The sequence below is a fragment of the Pelobates fuscus genome, chromosome 4 (genome assembly GCF_036172605.1).
Source record: "Pelobates fuscus isolate aPelFus1 chromosome 4, aPelFus1.pri, whole genome shotgun sequence".
NCBI lineage: Eukaryota > Metazoa > Chordata > Amphibia > Anura > Pelobatidae > Pelobates > Pelobates fuscus.
The window spans coordinates 358,337,522-358,364,190 of record NC_086320.1 but is presented as its reverse complement, the minus strand read 5'-3'; the positions used below and the strand labels follow the sequence as shown (position 1 = coordinate 358,364,190).

Genomic DNA, 26,669 nt, shown 5'->3' with positions numbered 1-26,669 from the left:
CCAAGACCACTTCAATTAGCTAAAGTGGCCTAGGTGCTTTAGTGTCCCTTTAAGCACAGAGTTTGTCAAATAGGAATTTTTATCTAAGTCTGCTTCCAGTGTGGCTACTTTGACCTTAAATTCTAAACTCACTTTGAATTCCCAACAATTCTCACCCTAAGTCTGACAAGTTAGTAAGTTACAGTCACTTTCTTGACAATTCCAACTTTAGTGGCTATAACTCCTGAGCGAGCTATTTTAGAAGGATATTATGATTACAGTTATTCTTGCAAGATTATTATCAGTGTTGTACGATTTTGGGATCAAGGGATACAGACTATAGCAGTGCCAGGAAACTGTATAACCCAATATGTTTGAGATTTATAGTTCACATGATGTTAAGCCAGCCTGAAGTGCATTTACAATCCCCAAAACAAGACGTCTATGATATATGTAACTCTATGATTACACCCCTTGCATTTAAGGGGTGTAGTCATAGAGTTAAATACCCTTTAATACGAAAAGCATATTATATACAGCCCATAAGGACAGATAGATGCATGCAAAAAAAGTTGTGCCAGCCGACTTCACCTGAGAAGTCACATACTCGATGGCAGTGCAACTTGTTGGCAGAATAATAAAGAACTACTCCACCCCTGGGCTGTGGGCAGAGGCTGTTAAACAATGGCATTTGTGCCAGGATTCTAGGCAACACAACAAACTGATTGGAGGCTGGGTACCATTGTACCAAGGATATTTGGCACCAAACATTTAACTTATTAGGGTTAGTTTGGACACACGTGGGGCACAGTTTTGTCACTTTTATATGAGTATTATTAAACTCTCTGGATGACCCAGCGAACTGTTAATTTGTTAACTGTTTAACAACTGCTATCTAACCTTGGGCCTTCACTCTATGTATGTTAAAGCCCTGCTCTATTGTTTTATTTCTGTCCATATAATAAATAGTTTTGTTCCGTAAGTCCATCTATACCACTGTTAAACAGCAGAAACCTAACTAATGAACTGCCACTCCCAGAAGCCTCTGCTGAGCTATAAAGTCTTGAATTTTTGGATTAGGCAGAGCATTCCTATAGGATGTTAATGGAGCATCATGATTGGCTGACTCACTTCCATGTCTAGTCAGCTCTCACAGCAAAAACTGAAATATATTGCAGCAAATATATCATTCATAAATCTCAGTATGTTTTTTATATATATATATATATTGTTTACGTCTACCTTTTTAACTCATCTGTAAATTACAATAAATAAAATGGTGGCGTCCCGCCTGGACTGTCCCTATAACGTCCTACTCACCACCCACATCGTCAGGGAAGAAAAGTCAACAAAGTCACAAAATGGATACAAATTACAAATAATTGCTCAATAAATGGCTGATGTTGGTAGCCCAACCTTGTGATTGACTATATAACTGACTTGCATTTAGTTAATTGCCAAATGCAAGATTTTTTTCCCCTTATATAGTGGGATTTGGTTGACAAACCTTTGAAAATTAATGCTTTTTTGATCTAATTATTTGCAATTATTACTGGAGGCTTCTGTAAACCATTTATTCACTAAAAAGTGAGTTATTAGAAATTCCCTAGGAATATCTCATATTAGTCAAAAATGACCGAATTCGTAAAGAATCGCCAAGTCAGCTATGTTTCCAACTAAGCTGTTTAGGCCCAAAACTTGCAATTCTCTACTGAATTCCCAACAACTCACAGTTTAATGAATAATCCTAACAGGGTCGTTTAGAAAGTAGGTGGAAAAAATTTAAATTAAAAATGTCATCAAAATGGAAACGGTTAAGTTTATTCATGTTTGAACTATTCGCATTCTAGCTATTGTTATCTGTTACAGTGTATATTGCATTATGTGCGCATGTGTACTTAAGCCAGACGTACATTTTTAAGACATTACCTTATTGCTGTGCCAAAAGAATTACATTGCTGTGTTTCCTGTAAAATGGATTTTGAAAAAAAATATATATATATCCCCATATTGTATACTTCCTGCACTGGTGTTATTTTCATAGGCACAGCTTTGAAAGCCTTGTGGTGCATTGTAAGTAACTCTGGAGTTAAGTTACAATTCCAGCTGTTTTGTGCAATCACATTTCTGCTTCTTCAAGCTACCTTACAAAAACTACAAAACACAGACGTCTTAAAATTGAATGGCAAAATTAAAAAAACAGGTTTTGTGGCTTGGTTTATTTATTGTAACGTTAACCCTATTTTACCTGTGTATAGTTGCACATGTGCTCATTTATGCAGAACTCTTTAACTTCATGATGAGCACCAAGACCCAGCGCACATTCCGGGCACATTGTATAGGGTCAGTTACTAAGGCAAGATTCTTCCCTCCGAGATGTTGGATTAGAGCTCTTACAATTCCATGCCTGTCAATGAATTTTGGGAGTTGTAGTTCATCAACATCTGGGGAGAGACGGAGTTGCACAACTCTGCTCCAAAGTTTGATGAGTTGGGAATTCAAGGTAAGTTTTACATTTTAAACAAGGATAATTAAACTGAAATGTATATAGCTGTCTTGGAGAATTTGTTTTAAATTTAGCTATTGTGGCCTAAAATGTGACATTTTCTTTGTTTTCACTTTGAAATCCCCGACAATTCACACTTACTAAATATTTAGAAATGAACGTATGCTGACCCTACGTTGGCACCTCTGCCGCTCAGGAAACAGACTTCCCGTGTGAAGCAGGTAAAAGGTGATCTGTCTGTTGTAGAAGTGTCTTCTTCTTATGCAGTTTTCATAATATCTCTGTTTTTTTTTACTATTATTAATTCATGCCTCGGGCTGTTCCGCACAGTAAGCTATAATAGCACACATATGGCTGGATCAGGCTTTGCTGGGACTCACAGGACCTCAATAACCTTAAAGGAATATACAAACTGTATTCCTAACACTATTGTCCTGCTTCTCCCCTAATCAAGGGTTAAATAACCCTTTAAACACTCTTCTGATTCCAGCACCAGTACAGGGTTACCCTCCACCTCCTCCAACGTCCGCGATCTGGGGAATCTAATACGCAGAGAGCTCTGCACACACATTAGACCTTCTCTATAGGAAAACATTGACCCAATGCTTTCCTATGGCAGATTTAAAAACGCTGGGCGTCTTCATGCAAAGCGCTCAACTCCATGAAAGGCCAGGAAGTGCCTCTAATGGCTATTTAGTACACTGCCACTAAAGGCATTCATAATCCTGCAGGGTTAAGGAGACAGGAACATTGCCCCCAGACCACTTCAATGAGATGAAGTAGTTTGGGAGCCTATAGTGTCCCTTTAGGGAAAATTATACCACAAAACAAGACTATTTGGGAACTAACCAAAACAAAACGAACTGTTCTCTAAGACCAGATACATATCAGATAGAAGGGTAGACATGACCCTTGTATTTGTCCTTACAGCTGAACTGTCATTTTATTCCTTTTTTGTGTAGTACACTTTGTTAGCAACTTTGTGTATATATTCTTATGTGTCCTGTGTTTAGTCACTAGTAAGGTGGAAACGTAAGGACCATTTACCACTATTGTTATATTCTCTGAAGGCCATTTAAAGACACGGTTAGTTTACTTTCACTGTCTAATTCGTCCATTTTATTTCTATCATCTCTCTACCTGTAACTTGTAAAAGCTGCAGATATCTTGTCTGCAGCCTTTCTAAGCCCTCCCCTTCTAATCCCGCCCAGACTTTCTGTGGCTGTCCAGTCACAGACTTCCCAATGCAGCTCAATGAGAAGTCTTTTTCAAGCAGGTGTTGCTTCTTGAATTTAGCTCCACTGAGCTAAACAACCAGGAAGTAACACAATCAGCTTGTCTGATTGACAGCCAGGGGGTGTACCAAGGTTAATTTAAACCATAGGTCTTATGAGATACCCTTGAAAAAGGCACCTAGCCGAAACATTGGGAGTTTTCTTTGGTCCTCAGCCTCTGGCCGGTATACCTGCTATTGCATTCATGAGTTTTGTGTATGCACGTCCCCCACCAAATAATTTCCATTCTCCTTCAAATTAGCCCCTTTGTTTCCTTTTCCATATCAGTCTTCTATGCCTCATTTAATAGACATGTGCAGAAAATTGCATTAGGATGTGCACGTTTAACAGCGGATTAAGAAATAAGGAACAATGTACAATGTTTCATGCGTGTGACCAGGTGTGTACAGAGTTCTAATGATTTAAAGATAAACATAAACTAAACTAAACTCATTCAAAAGTGCCCTCAGAGACCTAAATAGTGGCTTGTGGGACAATTTGATTCTGCACCTGTTACCCTGTATGCAGGTACCAAGTATCACCTCCCAGGCCTCCGAGTGCCAGGAGTGATACCCATACCCCAGCTTTGCCAGCACTATCGTAGAGAATGGGTGCATTTATCGCTCATCATCACTATAATCAATACTGTTATCACTATATCATATTTCCTTATAATATTTTTACACATAGTTTTTCTATATTTCTAAGGCATATTAGAAAGAAATGTTAATGGATTGCAATATAATATATGCTTGTTTTTCCGTAGTTCCAAAAAGATTTGGGATATTTTTTCTTTGAAGCAGTGTTTATTTTAAAGCAAGTTCCCAGATGTCTGCTTGGCACACGAAGGGTTAAGTTGCACACAATGACAAGCTCTTCAACCACTTTAAATGCTATGCAATGTATCAATTTCCTGAGCTCCCAGACTATCTGTCTACAACCATATAGTATGACTGGCCATAAATAAACACGTTTTGCTATACATACTTTGCAAGGGAAGAGATAGAGACATTCTTCAAATTGCAAAACTCTAAAAACAACCTTGCATCACAACAAGAACAAAAAAATACACAGTTTTTTTCACAAAATTTACTAAAGTTTTAGTTTCCTAAATGTAATTATTAACTTTTTGGCAGTAGAGCAATATCAGTGTATTCTGGTTTGTGCTAGGGCCTAGAGTTTACAAAATTAGAGAACGTGTGTTTTCACTGAGCTAAAGATAGAAAATAAACTAAACGACCATCATCACTTCTTTACAGCACTCAGTGGGTTAATGAATGCATGATGAGTAGCAAAACAACTGTACCAACAAATTATACAAGAACACAGTATAAAATGTCACGCATTGTTATTAGGTAAAGATTGTATTCAGCTAGTGATTTGTTGTTTAACCCTTTAACTCCCAGTGGGTTAATGAATTGCATAATGAGTAGCAATATACCCAATAGCAAGACATTTTTTACTGTTTTCTTGTATATTATTTTGGTGTTAGTGTAAGATTGAATTTACCCAGTGCGTTGTTGCTTAACCCTTTAAGGCCCAAATGGTTTTAGTCCATCCATTTGTAATGTCCTCTGCCATTCGATGGGTTAACAAAACAGCAGCAATCTGTCTCCAAGAAAAATAAATAAAAATATTATTAATAATAATATTAAAAATAATTATTAAAATAATGGAAATTATAATATATAATCATTATATATGTAATTATATATATATATATTATTAATAATATATTATAATATATGATATTGCTAACACATAAAGAAATGAATAAGGAGGAAATAGTTTGGAGAAATGCAGTTTTTATAAAACTATTAAGCGTGTAAGAATTCAGATATAAAAGTTGTGTTTTGAATAAATGAATACATAAATAAAAAAAATTACAAAAAAATATATTAATCATAATAAAAGTACAAAAATAAAATAAAAATAAAAAATAGATTTGAATTGATAAAGTTCAGGAAAAGGAAAGTTAACAAGTGAAACGTTGAATGTTTATTCCAATCCATCAGAGTCAATCAGCGGTGAGTTAGTTACTTTAGAATCTGTAAATACATCAGGGCTAATTATGTGTGATTGCTATAATAAAATGTACAATACGTTTGGCCATTCATGCATAACAATACACTGCTAATAAACCCAGGAGACCACCTTTAGGGAAAGGTTGATTGCAGCATGCAGCAGCCCACCTCCCTCCGGGGGGATTAGTGGATTGGCTGGGAGGTGGGTCCTTCTTGCTCCTGGTATAAATATTCATTAGAAGAGCTGGGAGCAGTGAGTGAGACATTGTAACGTGCTCAGTCCGGCAGCCAGGTGCCCTCCCTGCATTGACTTACTTTGTATTCTGTTCTAAGGATTGCGAGGGGAAGCTGTCAATCTGGATTTACAACGTTCCAAGCAAGGATCCAGGAGAATTCGAGCTGTTCATACATAGTATTCCAGCTCCTGTGGACTTACTGAGACTTTTCTTTTCTAAGAGAAACTTGTATGAGTTCCTGCTTGGAGTGATCACCCTGGCAGACAGGGGAGGACTGTCAGAGGGGATGACTGCCCTGGCTGGTCTGTGACAGAGGGAACTGACACATTAAACACCCTCAGCCAGCATTTCAGCCTTGTGACTGCTCTGGAGGACTTACAGTATGGAGATCAGCCCTGAGCTGCCCACCTACCTGCTCCTCCTGTTGCTGCTGGTGTCCTGGGTGAGTCCTGCCCAGGGAGCTGCTGCCAAGGAGCTGGTGTGCCAGGAGATCACTGTGCCCCTGTGTAAGGGTATCGGCTATAACTACACCTACATGCCCAACCAGTTCAACCACGACACGCAGGACGAAGCTGGGCTGGAGGTCCACCAGTTCTGGCCGCTGGTGGAGATCCACTGCTCGCCGGACCTCAAGTTCTTCCTGTGCAGCATGTACACCCCGATCTGCCTGGAGAACTACAAGAAGCCCCTGCCCCCCTGCCGGAGTGTGTGCGAGCGGGCCCGGGCTGGCTGTGCCCCCCTCATGCGGCAGTACGGCTTCGCCTGGCCGGACAGGATGCGCTGTGACCGGCTGCCCGTTTACAGCACCTCGGACAACCTGTGCATGGACGACAACAGCACGGTGGCCACCACGGCAGCTCCCAACCTACCGGAGCTGCCCCAGCGCCCTCCCCCGGAGCCTAGCCACCCACAGGGGGGCAAAGCTCGCCAGGAACCCTCCAGGAGCAACAAGAGAACCCCCAGTGGGTGCCAGCCGGGGTGCCAGTGCAGGGCCCCCATGGTACCGGTCACCAGCGAGAGGCACCCCCTCTACAACCGGGTCAGCACCGGCCAGATCCCCAACTGCGCCCTGCCCTGCCACAACCCCTACTTCACCCCCGAGAAGAGGTCCTTCACCACCTTCTGGATTGGACTCTGGTCCATCATCTGCTTCGCTTCCACCCTAGCCACCGTGTCCACCTTCCTCATAGACATGGAACGTTTCAAGTACCCCGAGAGACCCATCATTTTCCTCTCAGCCTGCTACCTGCTTGTGGCCGCGGGCTACCTGGTTAGGCTCATCGCTGGCCACGAAAAGGTGGCTTGTAACCGGGACCACGACCTGGAGCACATCCACTATGAGACCACTGGACCTGCCCTCTGCACCCTGGTCTTCCTGCTCATATACTTCTTTGGCATGGCCAGCTCCATCTGGTGGGTCATCCTGTCCCTCACCTGGTTCCTGGCTGCTGGCATGAAGTGGGGCAACGAGGCCATCGCCAGCTACTCTCAGTACTTTCACCTGGCAGCCTGGCTTGTGCCCAGCATCAAGTCCATAGCAGTGCTAGCCCTCAGCTCAGTGGATGGAGACCCAGTGGCTGGCATCTGCTATGTGGGCAACCAGAACCTGGACAACCTGAGGGGCTTTGTGTTGGCCCCCCTGGTCATCTACCTCTTTATTGGCAGTATGTTCCTCTTGGCTGGGTTTGTGTCCCTTTTCAGGATCCGCAGTGTCATCAAACAGGGGGGCACCAAGACTGACAAACTGGAAAAGCTCATGATCAGGATTGGCATCTTCAGTGTCCTCTACACTGTCCCAGCCACCATTGTGGTGGCATGTTTTTTCTATGAGCAACACAACCGCCAGGGCTGGGAACTGGCCCATAATTGTAACTCCTGTCACCAGGACCTGGCTGAGACCAGAAAACCTGAGTACGCTGTCTTTATGCTAAAGTACTTCATGTCCTTGGTGGTGGGGATCACCTCTGGAGTTTGGATCTGGTCTAACAAAACTCTGGAATCTTGGAGAATATTTTACACTCGCTGCTGTTGGGGGCGCAAAACTATTGGGGGGTCTATGTACAGTGATGCCAGCACTGGGCTAACCTGGAGGACTGGCACTGCCAGCTCAATGTCATACCCAAAACAGCTGCCCCTATCCCAGGTATAAGGGCACCAGAGGACTGGAAATGGTGGGGGAGGGGTTGTAGAAAGCAATGACTGTCTGAAAAAAGGTTGTCACCCATGCTTAACCGTCTCCCTCCCCCTCTTTTTATTTAGTTTCTTGCTGTTAGCATGACAATGAACTCTTAATGGTATCCATTAGCAGGGACTAGAATGACTGGTCTGAACAATATACCTGATATCGAAGACTCCCTGATTTATCTGCATTTATATGCAAGGATCATTTATTGAACACGGTCATTTAATTGCCTGGAGACTGGGGTTTGTCCTCTTGGCTTGCTAAAAATCACAGGCAATAAGTTTCATTTTTCGGGCTGCTGGCCATGGACATGTCTGAGATCTCAAGAGATTTTGACTTGTGCTTGGATAGATTTATATATATTTTTCAATGTGTTCTCAAACATTTAAGTTTCTGAATGTTTTGGGTCACCCTGCAAGGGTGTGCCTTTAACACAATGAGACTTATGGATTATAGAGTAATTCTGCGGCAAAGTTCCAAAAGTGGCGCAATCACCATGGCAACCAAACTGTTACTGCTGAGCTGAACGTTCCACGTTTAGAACTTTGTCCTAAAGTTGAAAAGTGACTGTTGAAAGTGAATTGTTAGCCGAGCACATGCCTTAATTAGACTTGGGACATCCTGTGGCCTCTCTCATAGTTTTTTTGCACTTCAGCTCTTAACTCTCAGCCAGTTTGAGGGTGATGGGAGCTCTAGTCCAATAAAGGCCACAAATGTATCAACTCTGCTTTAACCCATTGAATACTAGAAGAGGGAACACTGCCCTCTGGCCATCAAAAGGGTTAAAATCATGTCTTAGTTAAAACTAAAAATAAAAACACCCCAATTAATATACGGGTTTTTTTCCACTAAAGGAGGTATTTATATAATATTTGTAATTATGTCTTGTATTATGTGTAATATATGTACATAAACAAAGTTTATAGCTTCTGTACATTTTTTTTGTTGTATAAAATTTAGAGGCTTCTCAATAAGAACAAATATTTGAGTATTTTATTTTGTCAATAAAACTTTTGATAAATTATAACTTTTAATCTCTGCCTTCTCTTTTCTATGTTTAGCTATTATTTTAGAATTGTGCAAATGATTGCTTAAACATAGCTAATACATAAGACTGGTTTAATGTACTCAATGTTATTTATTATTATTAGAATTACTCCACTCTGTACCATGAATGGGGGGTTGGGGGAGCCATTTCTGATGCAAGGTGGTTACAATTTAATGACATTTTAGTTTAGAAATTGCACCCACCTTGCAACAAAATATCAGGTTTACTTGCAAACAAATGTGGGTGTCAAACTGCAATTTAGAATTTAGGGGCACAGCATCAAGAGCCATTCACCCATTCTTAATGTGTCAAATAGTCCTTATTCTAAACTAATTTAAAGGGTTAGCATCTTAGTAACTTTTTTAGTTCCAGTGGTTTGAAAATGGGAAAAGAAAGCTTTTTATTGGGAAAAGTGTTTGCTTTTTGTCAATTCTGGCCTCATGGATTGGAACATGTGGTTTCTGAGTATCCAGTGGTTGAACTTTCTACCTGCCTGCCTAGTGGTTCAATTTGTGGGCCCTGTTAAAAGGAATATAAATGAATAGGTTTAATCTGTGGGGAACCCAGTCTTTTGAATGGGGTAAACTTTGATCTATTTTTTTTTTTTTTTGTACTCTATAACATGATGCATAGATTGTGAGCTCTCTTTCCCAGCTCTATGTCCTTGTTGAAAACCAATTGGCCACCGCAGAGCATTTAAAAAAAATCTTCAATTAAAGGCATGCGGGACTAAGGATATTTTTTTGGAAAGACTTGTAACATTTAGTGAGCAGCAGAAGGAATGGGAGAGGGGACGGTCTTTAAGAAAGAAAAGAAAAAAAAATAATAGCCTTGCCTACATTGTTAGCCAGACTGCAGGCAGCAAGAGAAGGGGACAGAAATTCAAGAAAACCAACTAAGAATGCCCTACAGGTGGTCCCTCCACATAATCCTCCAATTTGCAGTGTTCCTTTTGCAAGACAATTTCATTACACACATTTTCCCCTCCACTCCTTTGCCCTAATTGAACCTATTGCCCAGGCCTTATTAAGCAGGGTTTTCTATAGAACATGTCACTGAAAGTCCTTGCGACTTTAATAAATGAGATGGGAGGACTCAAGGAGGGTGAAAGGCGATGGAAGTAGATTTTTTTTCTTCTCTTTTTTTTTAATATAAATGATGTCCCTGATGTTTATTCGCTGATGTTCCATCCAAAGTGTAAAAGCAAGGGCTAAGAGGCTAGCTGTTAAAGTGCACATATGCCCCGGAGACCCAGATTAGCCTGTCATTGTGGGTCAGAGAAGCTATTTAGTCTGCTAATGACATCTATTACCAGGGACTGCTGGGTGCTTATCAGCACAATATTGGGACTCCCCAGTTAAAACAAATTCTACCACTGCACATCTTGTGGATGGTAACTCTCATCATGCTCCGCTAGATCATTGGTTGGAGCTGCACAATCTACAGAATATTACCAATATCTGAAACAATTGGCTTGGAATGCTGGTTTTATTTATTTATCTATGTAATTATTTATTTATCCATCTATGGGGGTGGGGGGCATGATAGCATGGTCCTGTATACTTAGCCAACAGGCTGACCATCTCAGAAAAAAATGCAGTGTCAAAATCCAGTGCACTAGATCTCCAATCATGAACAATTTGGGCATCGCAAGCTACACAATCGTTAAGTCTATCATTTTGATAACTTTTTAGATGCATTTCTAAATTTTCCAACATATATACATTTTCCAAAATATATATATATAACATATTAACGATCTTACTGGTTTTGTGTAATGTAAACTGTGTAATGAGATATTTTACTTTAGTTAGTAAGTTAGTTAGTATTTACTAACCAATTCATTGTCATGAATTAACAACCTGTAAATGTAGGCCCAAACGGTTAAAATGGAAACATTTGCCAGTTCACATATTTATCCATCCTGAGCAATCCAAACAAAAATGTATCACTCAGAATTAGAAACTTCAAAAATGTGCTTCTCTATGTATTATTTATTCAACATTATCATAGTTCAGTGTGTGTGTGTAAAAACTTTGTGTGTGTGTTTATATAACAATTGTGTGTTTCTCTCTCTCTCTCTCTCTATATATATATATATATATATATATATATATATATATATATATATATTTAGTGTGTGTGTGTGTGTGTGTAAAAACTTTGTGTGTGTGTTTATATAACAATTGTGTGTTTCTCTATATATATATTTATATATTTAGTGTATGTGCGTGTGTGTGTGTGTAAAAACTTTGTGTGTGTGTATATATCACAATTTTGTGTTTATCTCTCTATATATATTTAGTGTATGTGTGTGTGTGTGTGTAAAAACTTTGTGTGTGTGTGTATATATATCACAATTGTGTGTTTCTCTCTCTCTCTCTCTCTCTATATATATATATATATATATATATATATATATCTTTAGTGTATGTGCGTGTTTGTGTCTGTGTGTGGGTGTCTCATTTGGAAGTCACTGGTCCAGCAAATTGTTTTGTGTGGGAGACACTCAGGAAAAAGTTAAGGGAAAAAAAATATGCAACTGTTTCAACGTGTCGCCTGGGGCTGTTCTCTGGGAAGGAGGGTAGACTTTACTAAATATTACTTAAACTGTCTGCACAGAGTCAATGTTTAAGCTGCAGATAAGACAGATTTGTATACTAAATTCAGCTAGACTCCACTTTATCTTGATGTATAAGGGCGTGATAAATGCATTCTCAGGGAATTCTGACTACAGAGACTTTATTTTTTAATTCCAGCACACTGCACATTACTTTTCTGGCTTACCAGGACCCATCACAGATAATTAACCCAATCAGCGGATTACTCACACAGTCATACCCCACACATTCTTAGGAGCATGATATTTAGCACAATCTAAAGAATATTTATAAAAATAAAAAATGTTCATAGTTTAAAACACATATGCAAAGAAAGAGAGAGCACTTTTTATTCCCAGTGTACACACACTGAGCATAGTGACATACAACAAATACAATTAAAATACTATAGAAGTTAACATTGCTTGACATTTAACTATTGGTAAATAGGAAAATACTGGTTGAGCAAAAGGTCAGAGAGACTTATGAAAAGTTAGATAGAGGTAAATCCATAATCATTACTGGCATTTCTACGTGACCCTTTCCTTTTTTGTTTATTTCTCTAAGGAAGGAGTGGAAGGCAGATTAGAGTAGCTGCAGGCACTAAATGCAATGGAATTTATCAGTAACGTGGACTCGGCTTGTATTAAGGGCTTGATTTTTGCAGAGATCTGATGTACAATCACAATCAATGTATTAAATGTCAGTGCAGCAATAGCGGGGTTAAAGCTCAGGTAGGTAGGGCTGAGGACAAACTTTGATCACCAATTAGCTGAAAAACCTCCATAAACACAAAATTATTTTTTCATTACAAATACAACAGAGATATTCGCTTTAGTGTGAGTAGCCAGGAAATGAAGGTGAGTTCACACCGAATGTCACATTCTAGGCCAAAAAAGCAGAACTGTAACCATATACGAGTTGGATAATTTTTCCAAATCAGCTACTTTGACCTAAAACTTTAAATTCACTGTGAATCCTTAAAAAATATAGTTCATCAAATAAACTGTTTTGTTTGGCAGCTTTCCCAGCTAACTTGTTGATTAAACTATATTTGTAGTGAATTGTAACCTTGTCTACACTGGGCCCATTCCACCTTCTTTTTTTGTTATTTTGTTGACATCATTACATGTTTGCTAATTACTTGCTGTTTTATATCCAAATTCTAACATTGCAAAGTGCAGCTGAATATGATTGGCCCTACATGAATGGATACAAATAATAATAATAATAATAATAATAATAATAATAAAAATAATAAAAATATAAAGAGCCCTTTTTTTTACATAGACATGTACTATAAAACAAGGCATATAACTTCACAAATTATGAGTAGAATATAATAATATACTTTCTAAGAAAAGGAATAGTTGAAAGTGTGATTGTTGACATAGTTCTTGACTCATTCATAGTTTTCGACTGTATACCTGTGCTGGTAATGCTACAGCGCCACCTGGTGGTAATTCTATATGTAATATTTTAGATGTAATGTTGATTAATTATACAAATATTTTTTTTTAAATCATACTACCACTGATAACAAGAACACTAGAATACATTTTCTGCATCTTTGTATGATAGGAGATATAGAAAGCTGTCCGACAGTAAACCATGAATTGAAATATAACCTGCAACTTTGTCATCTACAAAACTAAGACTTCTTTGTAAATTCTACAAACCTGCTTTTCCATTACATGAAAAACATCACACCCTTACCTTTTGTGTCATTTTACCCGAATTCCCGTAGTATGGAAGCTCATTTGGGCATGGCCCTCAGCCCCTTCTGTTCCTGTACATCCAACTTGTATTGTTGCAACTTTTTGTTTGTTAGTCCGCGTATTGTACAGCGCTGTGGAACTTGTTGGCACTTATAAATAATAATAATAAAATATGACATAGGCATACATATATACACAGGTACAGAAGGGATAAGTGCCCCAATCTTGCAACCTCATTGTTCAGGAATGTTATAAATAATGTATTTGGACATTTGCATGATTCTCTTTCAACTATTTTCCTTTTTAAGTACCAGAGGGTCCCCAAAGAATGGCATGATTTTGTTACAGTTAAAAAGATAATGTATTCTTACTCAAATGTAAATACTATAGAAATATTATAATCCACGCTGCTAAGTAGTTTAGGGAATATTAGAATCTTGTGTAAATCAATATTCAATTTCCACAATTCTAGCTATGTGAAAAAAACATATTATTACATACGTAAGGAATGAGGATGAGAATTTAATTAATGTCTATTCTAGGTCAGATAATATTCTCATCCCGTATGGCAGATGTAGATATCACATTGTGCAATAAAAGAATTACACGGTTTGATAGAACAATATCAGGTCAACATGAATTTAAAATTTTAAGTGAAAATAGTAAAAATGGAAAAACTCTCTGTTATATATGCTTTCACTTACAGGGCCACTTACTAAAGTGAGAATTCAAAGTATTTCAAATGTAAGGGCGAAATAGGTTTAATTGGAAAAAGTGTGTAAATCAGCTATGTTTCCCAGTTTGACAATGTTGGCCTAAAATTTTAAATTCATTTTTAATTCTCACTTCAGTAAATAAGCTTTTACATCTGTCTCCTCATGCGTTTGTGTTTTTCTGTATTGATATTTCTATATACATTTCTCTGTGAGTGCGTGTGTGCGTTTATTTGTGTGTATGCGTGTGTGTGTTGCATTCCGGGCAGGACTGGGAATGCAAAGCAGCACTGGGAAAAAACATATGCCAGACATTGTGCCATGGTATAGTGTTTGTGTGTGTGTGTATATATATATATTATTTTATATATATATATATATATTTTTTTTTTTTTTAAATGCTATGTTTATAAATTATTGAATTATCTGTAGTAGCAAGACATAGCCATATTTTAAGTGTTATAAAGTAATATTTAAGGGACACTATATATTTACCAGAACAACTACAGCTAATTGTTCTGCTGTCAATAGCCTGTCCCTAAAGGCTTTTTGCTGGAAACACTGCTTTTTCAGAAAAATAAAGATCTCAGCCAATCTAATGCTTTCCTATGGGAAAGCATTGTGATTGGCTGAGATCATCCATTCTGATTATGCCAGCTAAGGAGGCAGATTGGTGGTGAGGCCAGCCCTGGTGCACCCACGCAGCACTTGAAATAAGGTGAGTTTTTATTATATTTAAGGTTGATGGAGGAGGGGGGGGGGATAAAAAGTGTTTTTAACACTATAGGGTCAGGAATACATGTTTGTGCTCCTGACCGTTTAGTGTTCTTTTAACATTATCACTTAAGTGTGTATATAAGTATATATACTTTTATTATTGGTATGTTCCTTTTTTTATTTCAAAATATTGGTCCTTTCAGGGTAAAAATAAATAAATATTTACACAATAAGCATACTCACATGCAGGCACAGACAATCTCACTGACACAAGCACACATGCTCACTGATACACAGTTTCACAGACAGGAGATCTCATTGACACACAAAAGATCACTGCTCTTCTGTACCTTCCCCCCCTCCCCATAAGGTTAATTTGAAAACTCAATAAAACACGAATTTGAAAAAAAAAAAAAGATCACTGCTACAAAAACACAAGCTCAATGATACATACAAATAGACTCACTGATAGATAATCTCACTGACACACACAAGATAATTGACACACACAGACAAGCTTGCTCGTACACACACATAAACTTAGTTCAGACAAACTCTCTGACACACGTATTTACTACAGACAAACCCACTGATATACACACAGAAGCTTACTACAGACAAGCTCACTGACACACACACACACACACACACACATATGCTCACTACAGATAAGCTCACTGACTCAAACATATGTTTGCTACAGGCAAGCTCACTGACACACACATGCTCACTACAGACATGTTCACTGATACACATACACATGCTCACTACAGACAAGCTCACTGACACACACATCCTCACTACAGACAAGCTCTTTGACACACACATACGCTCACTACATTCAAGCTCACTGACATACACCCACACATGCTCACTACAGACAAGTTCACTGTCACACACATATGCTCACAGCATACATGCTCATTGACACACATACACATACTCATTACAGACAAGCTCACTGACACACATATGCTCACTACAGGCAAGCTCAGTGACAGACACACACATGCTCACTATATACAACAGACATGAATAATACTTAAAGGTGAACAATGTGTTAGCGGAAAATAATGCCATCTCAGGGTTTCTGTCAACATCTATAAACTACTAGACCTTTCGGCCCTTTCCCTAATATAGGATATTATGTATCCTATGGATGAATGGATGGATTGATGGATTTGTGGACAAAGGGACAGAATGGAATTTGTACATAAATACAGTATATTAGACAGCATGGTGACTACTGGATATTAAATTAAAAAAATACCTGTCTATCAACCACTGTCTCATTTGAATGGGAGGAAGTACTTGTGTTACAGTTAAAGGGTTACTCCAAGAACTATGGTCAGTGATGTGAAGTGGTCATGGTGACTGTTATCTGTATGTGCAGCTCTTCGGTGTGAAAAGCTGCACACACAGAGTTTAACCCCTTTAACCTCTAGCATCATCGTTGGGGTATCATTGGTCAGCCTGGAACAAGATTTACCAGAAGGGAAAGAAGCCTCGTAGCTCGGTGGGTACACAGGTAAGAAGGAAACTGTTTCAAAATAGTTTGCCCGATTTCCGGGAAACTGGTCCAAGTGTGCTCCTGGCATCATAACCACTACTTCGGGCTGAACTAAGTTCGCTCACAAGCATTATTGGAAGAGGCGTCTTAATGGTGAAATGCTGGTTGTCTGACACAGATATATTAATTGGGAACTAAGTGCAATGTTGAGAACAGACTCCAACACAGAGAGCCATGTTTTTGACCATAATGTCACTAATATTAGAAAACATTATCAAGTTAAAACCAGCCCTAATTCATTACTCACTCATTAAACTCAAACTGGTAAGGTCATAGGGGCGATGTCATGAGATTAATGACAAAAAATTGTGGTTTTGTGGCCTTTTTTATTGCCTCACCACTAGTTGAAGGTCACAGTGCATAGATTTTGCAGAGAGGTGACAGGTAGGTAATTAACCCATCGTTTTCTACCTTGACATCGCAGTGTGTGTTTCTTTAAGGTAGAACGCTTATCATGGTCAAGAGGTCTCCAGGCACCATAACCACTACATAGCACCATAGTAGTTATGGTGCTTAGAGTGCACCTTACCTATGAGTTGAATTGGAGTGCAATGTTAAACATTACTCCTAATTAAAGTTTAACTGTTTAACTGTAAGTTTGTGCCACTCAGGTTGTGCCACTCAGGTATTGCACACTGGGGTAGCGGCATTCCTTTAAAATTGTATTGCCATTCATGTTTGTGGTGCTCAAGATAGTCTCTTTTGGTTTCCTTTGTGATCGGCTAATTAATTCCCTGCCAGGGCAGCATCTTTCCTGTCTTGCCAATCAGCATCTCAAGTGATATATATATATAGGAAAACATGGTGGTTTGAACACCTCTAGATCTAGACTTATAGTTTGTGGATCCAAAACTATTTGCAGAATTTAACAAAGATGAACAATTCAAATTCTCAAAATATGTATCAGTGATTAGAGGATTCTCTAAAAGCAATGGCTGACTGGTGATCATTGGAATTTTAGTTCAATTAGAGCTGCATGTCCATCTTTCGGTCAGCCCGGGCTTGCACTAATCCAACAGAGATTGTCAATTTGTCCAATGCACCGAGGACTTTATATCTGGGTATGTGTGATTCATTTTTTTTTTTTTAAATATGAATAGTTTGGTCATTTTTTGGATATGGTAATTTTGGATATGTTTATAAATATTTTCATTATTTTGTGTTTTTACATAATTTATTCTCTGGTGTCCGAGCAATTTTTGTAAACAAATTAGCTGTGTGTTTATCTAAATTACCAAAATTACAATTCAGTTAAACAATGTAGTTTAAAATTACAATTCACCTTGCCCATAAATGGGGCATATCCTGTCATTAAGGTAGTTAGTATATAGAGTATATATAGAAAGATTAAGAGTTCAAAAAACAAAGAAAGATAGAGAGAAAACATAGAGAGTGAGTGAAGTGAATGTGTATGAGTCTCCGGTGTGGAAGACAGAATTAAGGCAATTGTGAGATAGCGGACAAGTTAACGTGAGGGACTGTGTGAAATTTAGTATAAGAAAGGATGTGTAGAAACAAGTGAGTGCAGAAATGAGTGTGATCCCAATAGCATGCAAGACAGCTAGTGTAAGATAGAAATAGTGAGATTGCAAGATAGAAATAGTGAGACTGTGAGATACGAAGGAATAGTGTGCGAATGTGAGTGCAAGACCGCATGAGAAAGACTAATACAAAGCAAGTAGAGAGGGCCAGCACTCCACTCAAAATTTGGGAGCAGCTCTTCAGGGTCTCCTTCCAAGTACCTCATAAACAGTATAAAAAAAAATAAGGAACCGTCCGTTTTGACCCAAACTTTATCAAATGTATGATAAAGACCCTGAGTTTGGTACGAAACGGACGATTCCACACAGGTGGAATAAATCTCTTTGTAATTTATTTTGGTGTTGAGGCTCCTTATTGTTCTTTTTTATACTGTTCATGTGAGAAAGACTGAGAGACAGTGGTTAAGAAAGAGAAATCTTGAGACAGCAGGTGAGAGTGTAGCTGTGGGGGAAAAATAGGGAACGTGAGAAAAAATGCAAGAAAGAGTAAGTGTGAATGACAGAGTGTGGGAAAGAAGACACGATTTGGAGACAGCAGAAACAGTTACAGGTGGTTTATGAAGTGAGTCACAAAATGTGTAAAAAATGAAGGTAAATGTGGCAATAAGGAAACTCACTAAATGTCCTCTGGACTTCACAAAGTCATGTCTGAATTAGCCTAAATTAGCCCCAATTAGAGCTTCTTTGAAACTGATACGGCCCCAACAAAGCACCAAAATGTGGACAGGCAGCATGTTAGTCTGGAATAACATAAATTTCAATCAGTGGACAACGAGCTAAAATTAAAATTAGGGGGATTAATCAAATAATACAGAGTTCCTTTGGTTCTTTATTATTTTTACGAAGTCTGTCAGAATGGCCCAATCTCTTCCATCATATAATGGGCAGCAGTGTGAGGGTTAAAAAAAGGTGCACACAGCGCTAGTCCGAGTACTAAATGAACTCCTTATGGCGAGAGACAAAGGTGATTACTCCATCCTAATCCTCTTGGGTCTCCCAGCTGCATTTAACACCATTGACCACAGGATTTTAGTAGAGCGCTTGCAGCACATCTGTGGTCTAGGAGGTGCAGTCCTTAACTGGTTTAAATCTTTCCTCACTGGTAGATCACAGAGAGTAACATCAGGGTCAAGCTCATCTGCACCAAAAGAACTGGCCTGCGGAGTTCCACAGGGATCCATTTTGTCTCCCATTCTATTTGCAATTTACTTGCTTCCACTGGGGGACATCATTTGGCGATATGGCCTAAGGTATCATTGTTACGCTGATGACACGCAACTCTACTTGTCCTTTGCTCCAGATATCACAGACCCAACATGCCGCATTAACAGTTGCTTAGCAGATCTCATAGAATGGATGAATGCTAGTTGACTTAAAGTGAACCCGGAAAAAAAAGAGTTACTCTTGGTGAGGGGACCCCGGGCAACAAAAATATCCCATGATCACCCAACTGGCCTGGAGCTTGGAGGCTCTGAGCTCATTAGTTCATCAAAGGCACGAAACCTCGGAGTGCTGATTGACTCTGGACTATCATTTAAACAGCAGATTTCCTCCGTAATAAAAATATGTCTACTTTCATCTGAAAAACATAGCCAGGATACAACACTTAATTCCACCGGATGATATGCCAACATTAATCCATGCATTTGTATCCTCTCGGCTAGATTACTGCAATGTACCACCCAGAAAAAAAAATCAGTCGCCTTCAGACGGTACAAAATGCAGCAGCCAGACTACTGACCAATCAAACTTGCTTCTGCCACATAACACCTGTTCTCCACTCCCGTCATTGGCTTCCAATTAAATGGCGAACATATTTTAAAATTGACCTGCTGACATTCAAAGCCTTAAACAATCAAGGCCCACAGTACTTGAAAGAGCTCCTGACACCCTACAATCCATCTCATACACTTCGGTCAGCCAGCAGATCCTTCCTGTCAGTGCCAAGAATAAAGGCAGACTCAGGTTCCAGGGCATTCAGCCACGCTGCCCCTACCTTCTGGAACTCGTTACCGTGCACAATCAGAGAGGCACTGTCCTTACAGACTTTTTTTTTTTTTTTTTAAAGCTAAAGACCCACCTCTTCCATCAGGCATTCAGTCCGCTTATCTGACCTTCAGAAACTCCTAACTTTTAGGTCTTTAGATTTGTATATTTGTAAAGTGCTTTGAGTCTCACAGGGAGAAAAGCGCTATAAAAATCGCATATTATTAATATATAATAATTATTATGCCTCACTGCTGCCCCCAGTGTGAGACAATGGAAATGCAATTCTGTTCGGCCTTACCACAAGCTAATTGAGAACCTGAAGACCAGCATTTTAAACCATTGCCCAGAAGTTGTTCTTTCATCACTTATAGACTTTTTACGTTTTTTTGTTTGAGCCTCAAAACATTTTTACCAGATGACAAACATGCCCCAAATATTGGCCTGGCTGCAACAGTAATCACTCCATTTTTAGCTGCTAAGACATGGATTCTAACAGAACAAGTTGGGAAAAGTTCGGAACTCTGTCCCACTGTTCTGTTTAATTTGTTTTGCTTTTTTGCTTCTCCTTACACTAAGGGAGACCAAACCATCAGTTAAGCTCAAGACACTTATAAAAGATACATCGTTCAGCTCAGAAATGACTGTAAGGCAGTACTTAGCTACTTGCTATATCTATCCTGAAAGCAGTAAGAAAGAGTCACCTTAATTATACGTCTTTTTCTGCCAAAACGCACTCCAATTTGCCGTCCCTTCAAACATAATTCAAGGTTCACCAATCCATAAAGTGTCTGATTAATAATAGAAAGAGGCTATGTTCTATGAGTATTAAGACTATAATGGAGCTATTACAAATGTAAACCTGAATACAATAGGTTATCCAATCCTAATGACTCATCTTTCAAAAAAGATTAGGTTCCCTGAGATAGATTTATGTTTAAGCCTTGGTGGTGTTGGGTTTCTGCTGAACTACTAGAAAGGGTCAGGTCTGAGGAGAGGAGATTAGACCCCCGAGGGCCTTCAGAAGGGAAGGGCTCTTCCTTCTCAAAGCTTGACACCTGGCAGTCAGGGTGTGTTCTTCTGAAAAAAAATTTAAGCTGTAAATCATTGTGAGAAAGGTAAAGCGCTAGAGGGGTTACCTAAAAAAAAGGACTTTATCTGATTTACAGCCACTAATTTGTCCAACTAATTAAAAATGTGGATTTTAAGAAGTAGAAAAAAAAAAAAAAGCAGTCTCATTTTGGAAAAACTTTAGAATTTTCAGCTGAGGTGAAATGAATTTTTTTTACAGTAGATATTTTTTCAATGGGTTTCCCAAACAAACAGACAAATAACTTAAGCAATCTCAAACATTAGGCTTAACAAGCTCATTGAATGGAAGAAGACCCACTACCATTCCTAACATGTTAAAGGCTCTCCAGGTAGCCAAGAAAGCTATTACTATGTAAATTAAAACCTGTGTACATTAGGGATTTGTTGTCAAACCCATTAAAAAAATAAAATCAGATTATCTTTTTTTATATCAGTATTATTGGAGTCTGGAAAATGGACTCTTAGCAGCTAAGGGAAAAAAAACACCAAAAAAACTACAGATCGTTTAAAGAAAAAGAAATAAAGATTATATACACTCAGTTACACTGAAATAAAATGCGGATTAACCCGTCAAAGTGGGTAGCTTTTCAGCCAACAATTTTTTGTTGTGTTTATTGGCAGTTTTCCAATGGAATCTGTTAGAAAATGATACCAAGTAAAATTATAGGTAGCAGCCATCTTTATATTTCCTCCTTCTAGGTTCTATGAGAGTGGGCTGATAAATTTTGCCTCCGTTGTAATATTTTTCGTTACATTAGTCATTTCAGGATAAAACCGGTTCTGTGTAGTCTCACGGTATCTCTCCACTCCATCATTCTTGACCATGCACACACAGATGCTTATATTTCTCATCCAGTGCACATCGAAATGGAAGAGTGTTCAGACGTTTGGTTCCAACATTGTGATATTATGAAATTCACATTAAAGAACTGATCCACGGAAATTGTCACATCAAACAAAAATAAATTGCTGTTAAATTGGGAATTTTTATGGAGATAGTGGGATACAATTACATTATTGGTGTTATCGGACTCCGCAAACTTGGTGCCAGATGGGTACCCATGTAGCGCAATTGTTTCCAAAATGAATTGAACACTTGATGGCCAGGGCTTCAGCTGTAATGAAGAGGTAAAGTCTGCGGTGAGTAAATTATTTAAAAAACAAAAATATTGTTTTTAAGGACACATTACAAAAACTGGTGCAGCGTTGGCGAAAGTGTATTGATCAAGAGATCTCCCCTGCTGGCCCATACCAAGCCTGCGCTATCGGAGCGCTAGCCCTGCTGTGTGCCTTCATGGGCCAGTGCGGAGATCAAAGATCTCCCTCACCAGCCCACAGGCACTTTACAGGACAGCCGGCGCAGGAGGAAGGGAGAGCGCGGAGGACCCGGGAGCTATTAGCTTACAGCTCCGCCGGGTTCCTCTCGTAAGGTCGGAGCATTTGCATGGCAATGCTCCGATCTCGTGAGAGTGAACTCCAGGAGCTGTGAGCTCACTCACCACTATGGCCACCATGGATTTCCCACTGGACCACCAGGGCTGGCAGCAAAGTCCCCCCTTATAGGTAAAGGTAAGAAGGGAGGGGGGATATAAACTATATATATTTTTTTTGGTTTTTTTTATAAATATATATATATATATATATATATATATATATGCTCCAGGTCTCCCAATGTCCCCTGTCTTAGTTTCCCCCTGCCTCACAGTGTCCCCATGTGTCTCAGTGTTCCTAGTGTCCTAGTGACATGGGAACCCTGGGAGACAGGGGGACACAGACACTAGGGGACACTGGGAGACATGGGGACATAGACACTAGGGGACACTGAGAGACATGGGAATACTGGGGGACACAGGGAGACATGGGGACACTGGGAGAAATGGGGCATTGAGACTCTGTGATACATAGGGTCACTGGGATACCTGGGGACATGACACTAGGGGACATTGGGACATGGGGACACTGGGAGACAGGGGGACACAGACACTAGGGGACATTGGGACATGGAGACACTGGGAGACAGGGGGACACAGACACTAGGGGACACTGGGAGACATGGGGACATAGACACTAGGGGACACTGAGAGACATGGGGATACTGGGGGACACAGGGAGACATGGGGCATTGAGACACTGTAATACATAGGGACACTGTGAGACCTGGGGTAATCGACACATGGTGACACTGAGTCATAAGGGCACTGGGAGACATAGGGGCACTGGGAGACTAGGGGACACTGAGACACTGGGTGACATGAGGACACTGGGAGACATGGGGACACTGATAGATAGGGACACTGAGACAGTGGGAGAATTAAGACACTGGGGGACAGGGGGACACTGGGAGCAATCCATCTATACAGCAGAATCAAACTGTAAGTAGTTTTTTGGTGATTTTACAGCATTTTACATCTATCTTTTTCCAAGAAAGGTGGAAACCCTAACTCCTTTTCACATACTCTTTCTTAAGTATGGAAACTCAAGAGGGATGTATGAGAAGAAAACTTGTGTGGACTGTCTGACAATGAAATAAGTTAAGGTAATGCTGACTTTTGTCTAACTCTGTGGCATGTTCCCTTTCTTCTACACTCACTACATACACCTTTTCTCTGTCCCAGACTATATACCAGGAGCCTGCTAGTAAGAAGGTAGGTAGACAAGTGAGCCAGTGAGTGCTAGGGGACAGTCCTTAGAAAGTGTGGAGTGAATACATTATTATACGCATTTATGCCAAGCTCAGGGTGCTGTCTGCATAGTATGCCCTTAGTTGGCCAGCTTGCATGATTGGCAGACAGCCTTCTAATTCTTTGGGCAGCCATGCCCCCTTTTTGGGCATGTTCACCCCTTTTGGCAGGTTACGTGATTTTTGGCAGTGGCACACCCTTTTACCACGCCAATTGACTTCCTGCTTCACTGGACACTGCTGTTAGGGGTTATGGATTTACTTGAAAGATGAAAACATAAATTAGAGGGAGATTAGAATAGGGTATGTGTTTTCTTATAGCTGCTGTTTTCTTTCCCTCCAGCACCATCTCCATCAGATACATTACACTTGGGAGTGTTTTAGTGTTTTTCGTTGATAAGATTCTGTAATTAGGCCCATCATAATTGTCATCACCAGGCCCACTGAGCTCTTAATCTGGTCCTGACTGCATCTCTCTCTCTCACACACACACACACACACACACTTTACCCCAAACACACACACTCTAACTGCACCCCTCACACACACACACTGCACCCTTTTCACACACACACTGCATCCCTCACACACACAGTACCCCCCCCACACACACACACTGACTGCACCCCTCACACATACACACACTGCGCACCCTTCACACACACACACACACACGCACACTGAACAACTCACATACACACACACAATGACTGCACCCTTCGCACACACACTGCACTTTTCACACATACACACACATTTCACCCTTCACACATACACACACATCTCACCCTTCACACACACACATGCTACACTACATTTCTGGCATACACACTCTGAATCCCCTGTGCACACACTAGATCCCCTGTAAGCAAACACACTACATTCCCTAAATACCACTCTTTACACACATTACATCACCTACACATACATACTGTAGCCCCAATGTACACACTCGCTACATCCCCTATACACACTATGCACCCTATATATACACACTCTTTTTCTCACTCTCTACAGCACCTAGTCACACATATTACAACACAACTAAAACCGACCTATTTACACAAAACACCACAATCGGCTCACTCTACACACACGCAATCCCACAAGCAGGCTCCAAACACATGCACTATACCCTTTCCTGGTACTTTTGTCCTCTCTGGTATCCCACTTATGGAGACACCAGAGACAAGTCACAAACAAACACAGCACAAGCATGTTAATAAATGTACTTGCACTGCTCAGAACAAATACAGGGCCTTTTTCTCATGCAAGAGCTCTTCGCCAAGGCTCTGTGCATGGGCTACCCTGGAAGAGCATTGAACCAACCTGCTCACTTTGAGAGGGGGTATGCTTGTCATTGGTGATGACAAAACACATCCCTATCTGGCCCCGCCCCCTTCTCAGTGGGCCGCTGTTTTCAAAAATGCCCGGGCCGGATTTTTTCTCCAGTCCGGCCCTGGTTCATAATAATGGTTCCATATCTTGAATTCAGGCAATGTTGAATGTTGAATGTTGAATTCAGGCAATGTTGAATGTTGAATGTTGAATTTAGGCAATGTTGAATGTTGAATGTTGAATACAGGCAATGTTGTCAATAAAAATCCCCCCACTCTTTTCTTTTCCAAGCTACGCATTATGTACAAACATCTTAAGATTACTTAATTCATATCTTCATAAAAATATTCGTGTACATTCTGTAAATATTAATGATCATGATCATCTCTGCAGTCAAGACATACTGACCTTTTCAATCAGATTCCTTATACACAGCACCAAAAATGGGGGTTCAGAGAGGATTATAAAAATTGGACTGGTTGGTGCCATCATTAAGTCATTTTAAGAACATTAGTTCCTGTATTTTCTAAATGCATCTCCCTATTGTCTTTATCTAATGTAGGTAAAAGCAGGGAGGTCTGAGGATTAAGCTGCATTCTACAGACACACATATAGCTCCCACACCTAGCTCTCCCTTAATTTAAGTGCTCCTCCCCAGCCCTGACATAGCATTGTGCTGAATTAATCCACTGCACCAGATACTGATAAACAATTAGCCGAGGCCATTAGCATATCTATGTGATACAGATTGTTTAACTTGGTCAGACTTAGTCCACATCATTGCCCCATGCAGTATTAGCATTACTTATATCTAAAAAGAGTTCACTCCATAGCTGATTGCGAAGAATTAAATGTGCAACCGAACTCTACGACAATTTTGGCTGTCATTTGAGAAAATAATAAATGATACAGTTTGTTTGCAAGTTCTGATTGCACCCATACAAAGACACAACTAATATAGGTACTAATATAATCTGTTTTTATTATTATTATTATAATTATTATTATTTATTTATTTATTAAAAAATTGTAAACCTCAAATATTGATTAATCACAAATATTTTGTTTTAAAAATCCTAAGAATGATGTTATTGGTTATTTTTCACAATAAATGCAAAATTGGAATATAAAATATTACAGCATCATCCATAGGTAAAGCACAGCCTAATGGGGGACAGGGCGTTGTTCGTTTGTTAGGTTTCATAGTAAATTAGGCTAAAATAATGTAAAATTACAGATCTCTCCAAGTAACTTATTCTCTAAGGCTTCAACTCTCCAAACTGCTGCCAACAGGAGGGATTCTCACAAAACAGGTTTCACTTAAATCAAGTGCTTTGTTTTGAATACTATTTCATTAACAATATAGTAATTTACTAATTCTTTGTTTGGTTTTGGGGGGTTTCAAAGTGTACACAGCCTCCTTAGAATAGATACCAGTAGCTTCAGATGCACAAACCTGGAGACC

General features: G+C 39.5%; 1 protein-coding gene across 1 annotated transcript; it reads left to right on the top strand.

Annotated features, from left to right (window-relative positions):
• The first annotated feature begins 6,053 nt into the window (after nucleotides 1–6,053).
• FZD8 (frizzled class receptor 8) lies at nucleotides 6,054–8,995 on the top strand. The gene has a single exon (XM_063452641.1). The coding sequence runs from the start codon at nucleotides 6,402–6,404 to the stop codon at nucleotides 8,166–8,168; it is 1,767 nt and encodes a 588-aa protein (XP_063308711.1). The 5' UTR covers nucleotides 6,054–6,401; the 3' UTR covers nucleotides 8,169–8,995.
• The last annotated feature ends 17,674 nt before the right edge of the window (nucleotides 8,996–26,669 follow it).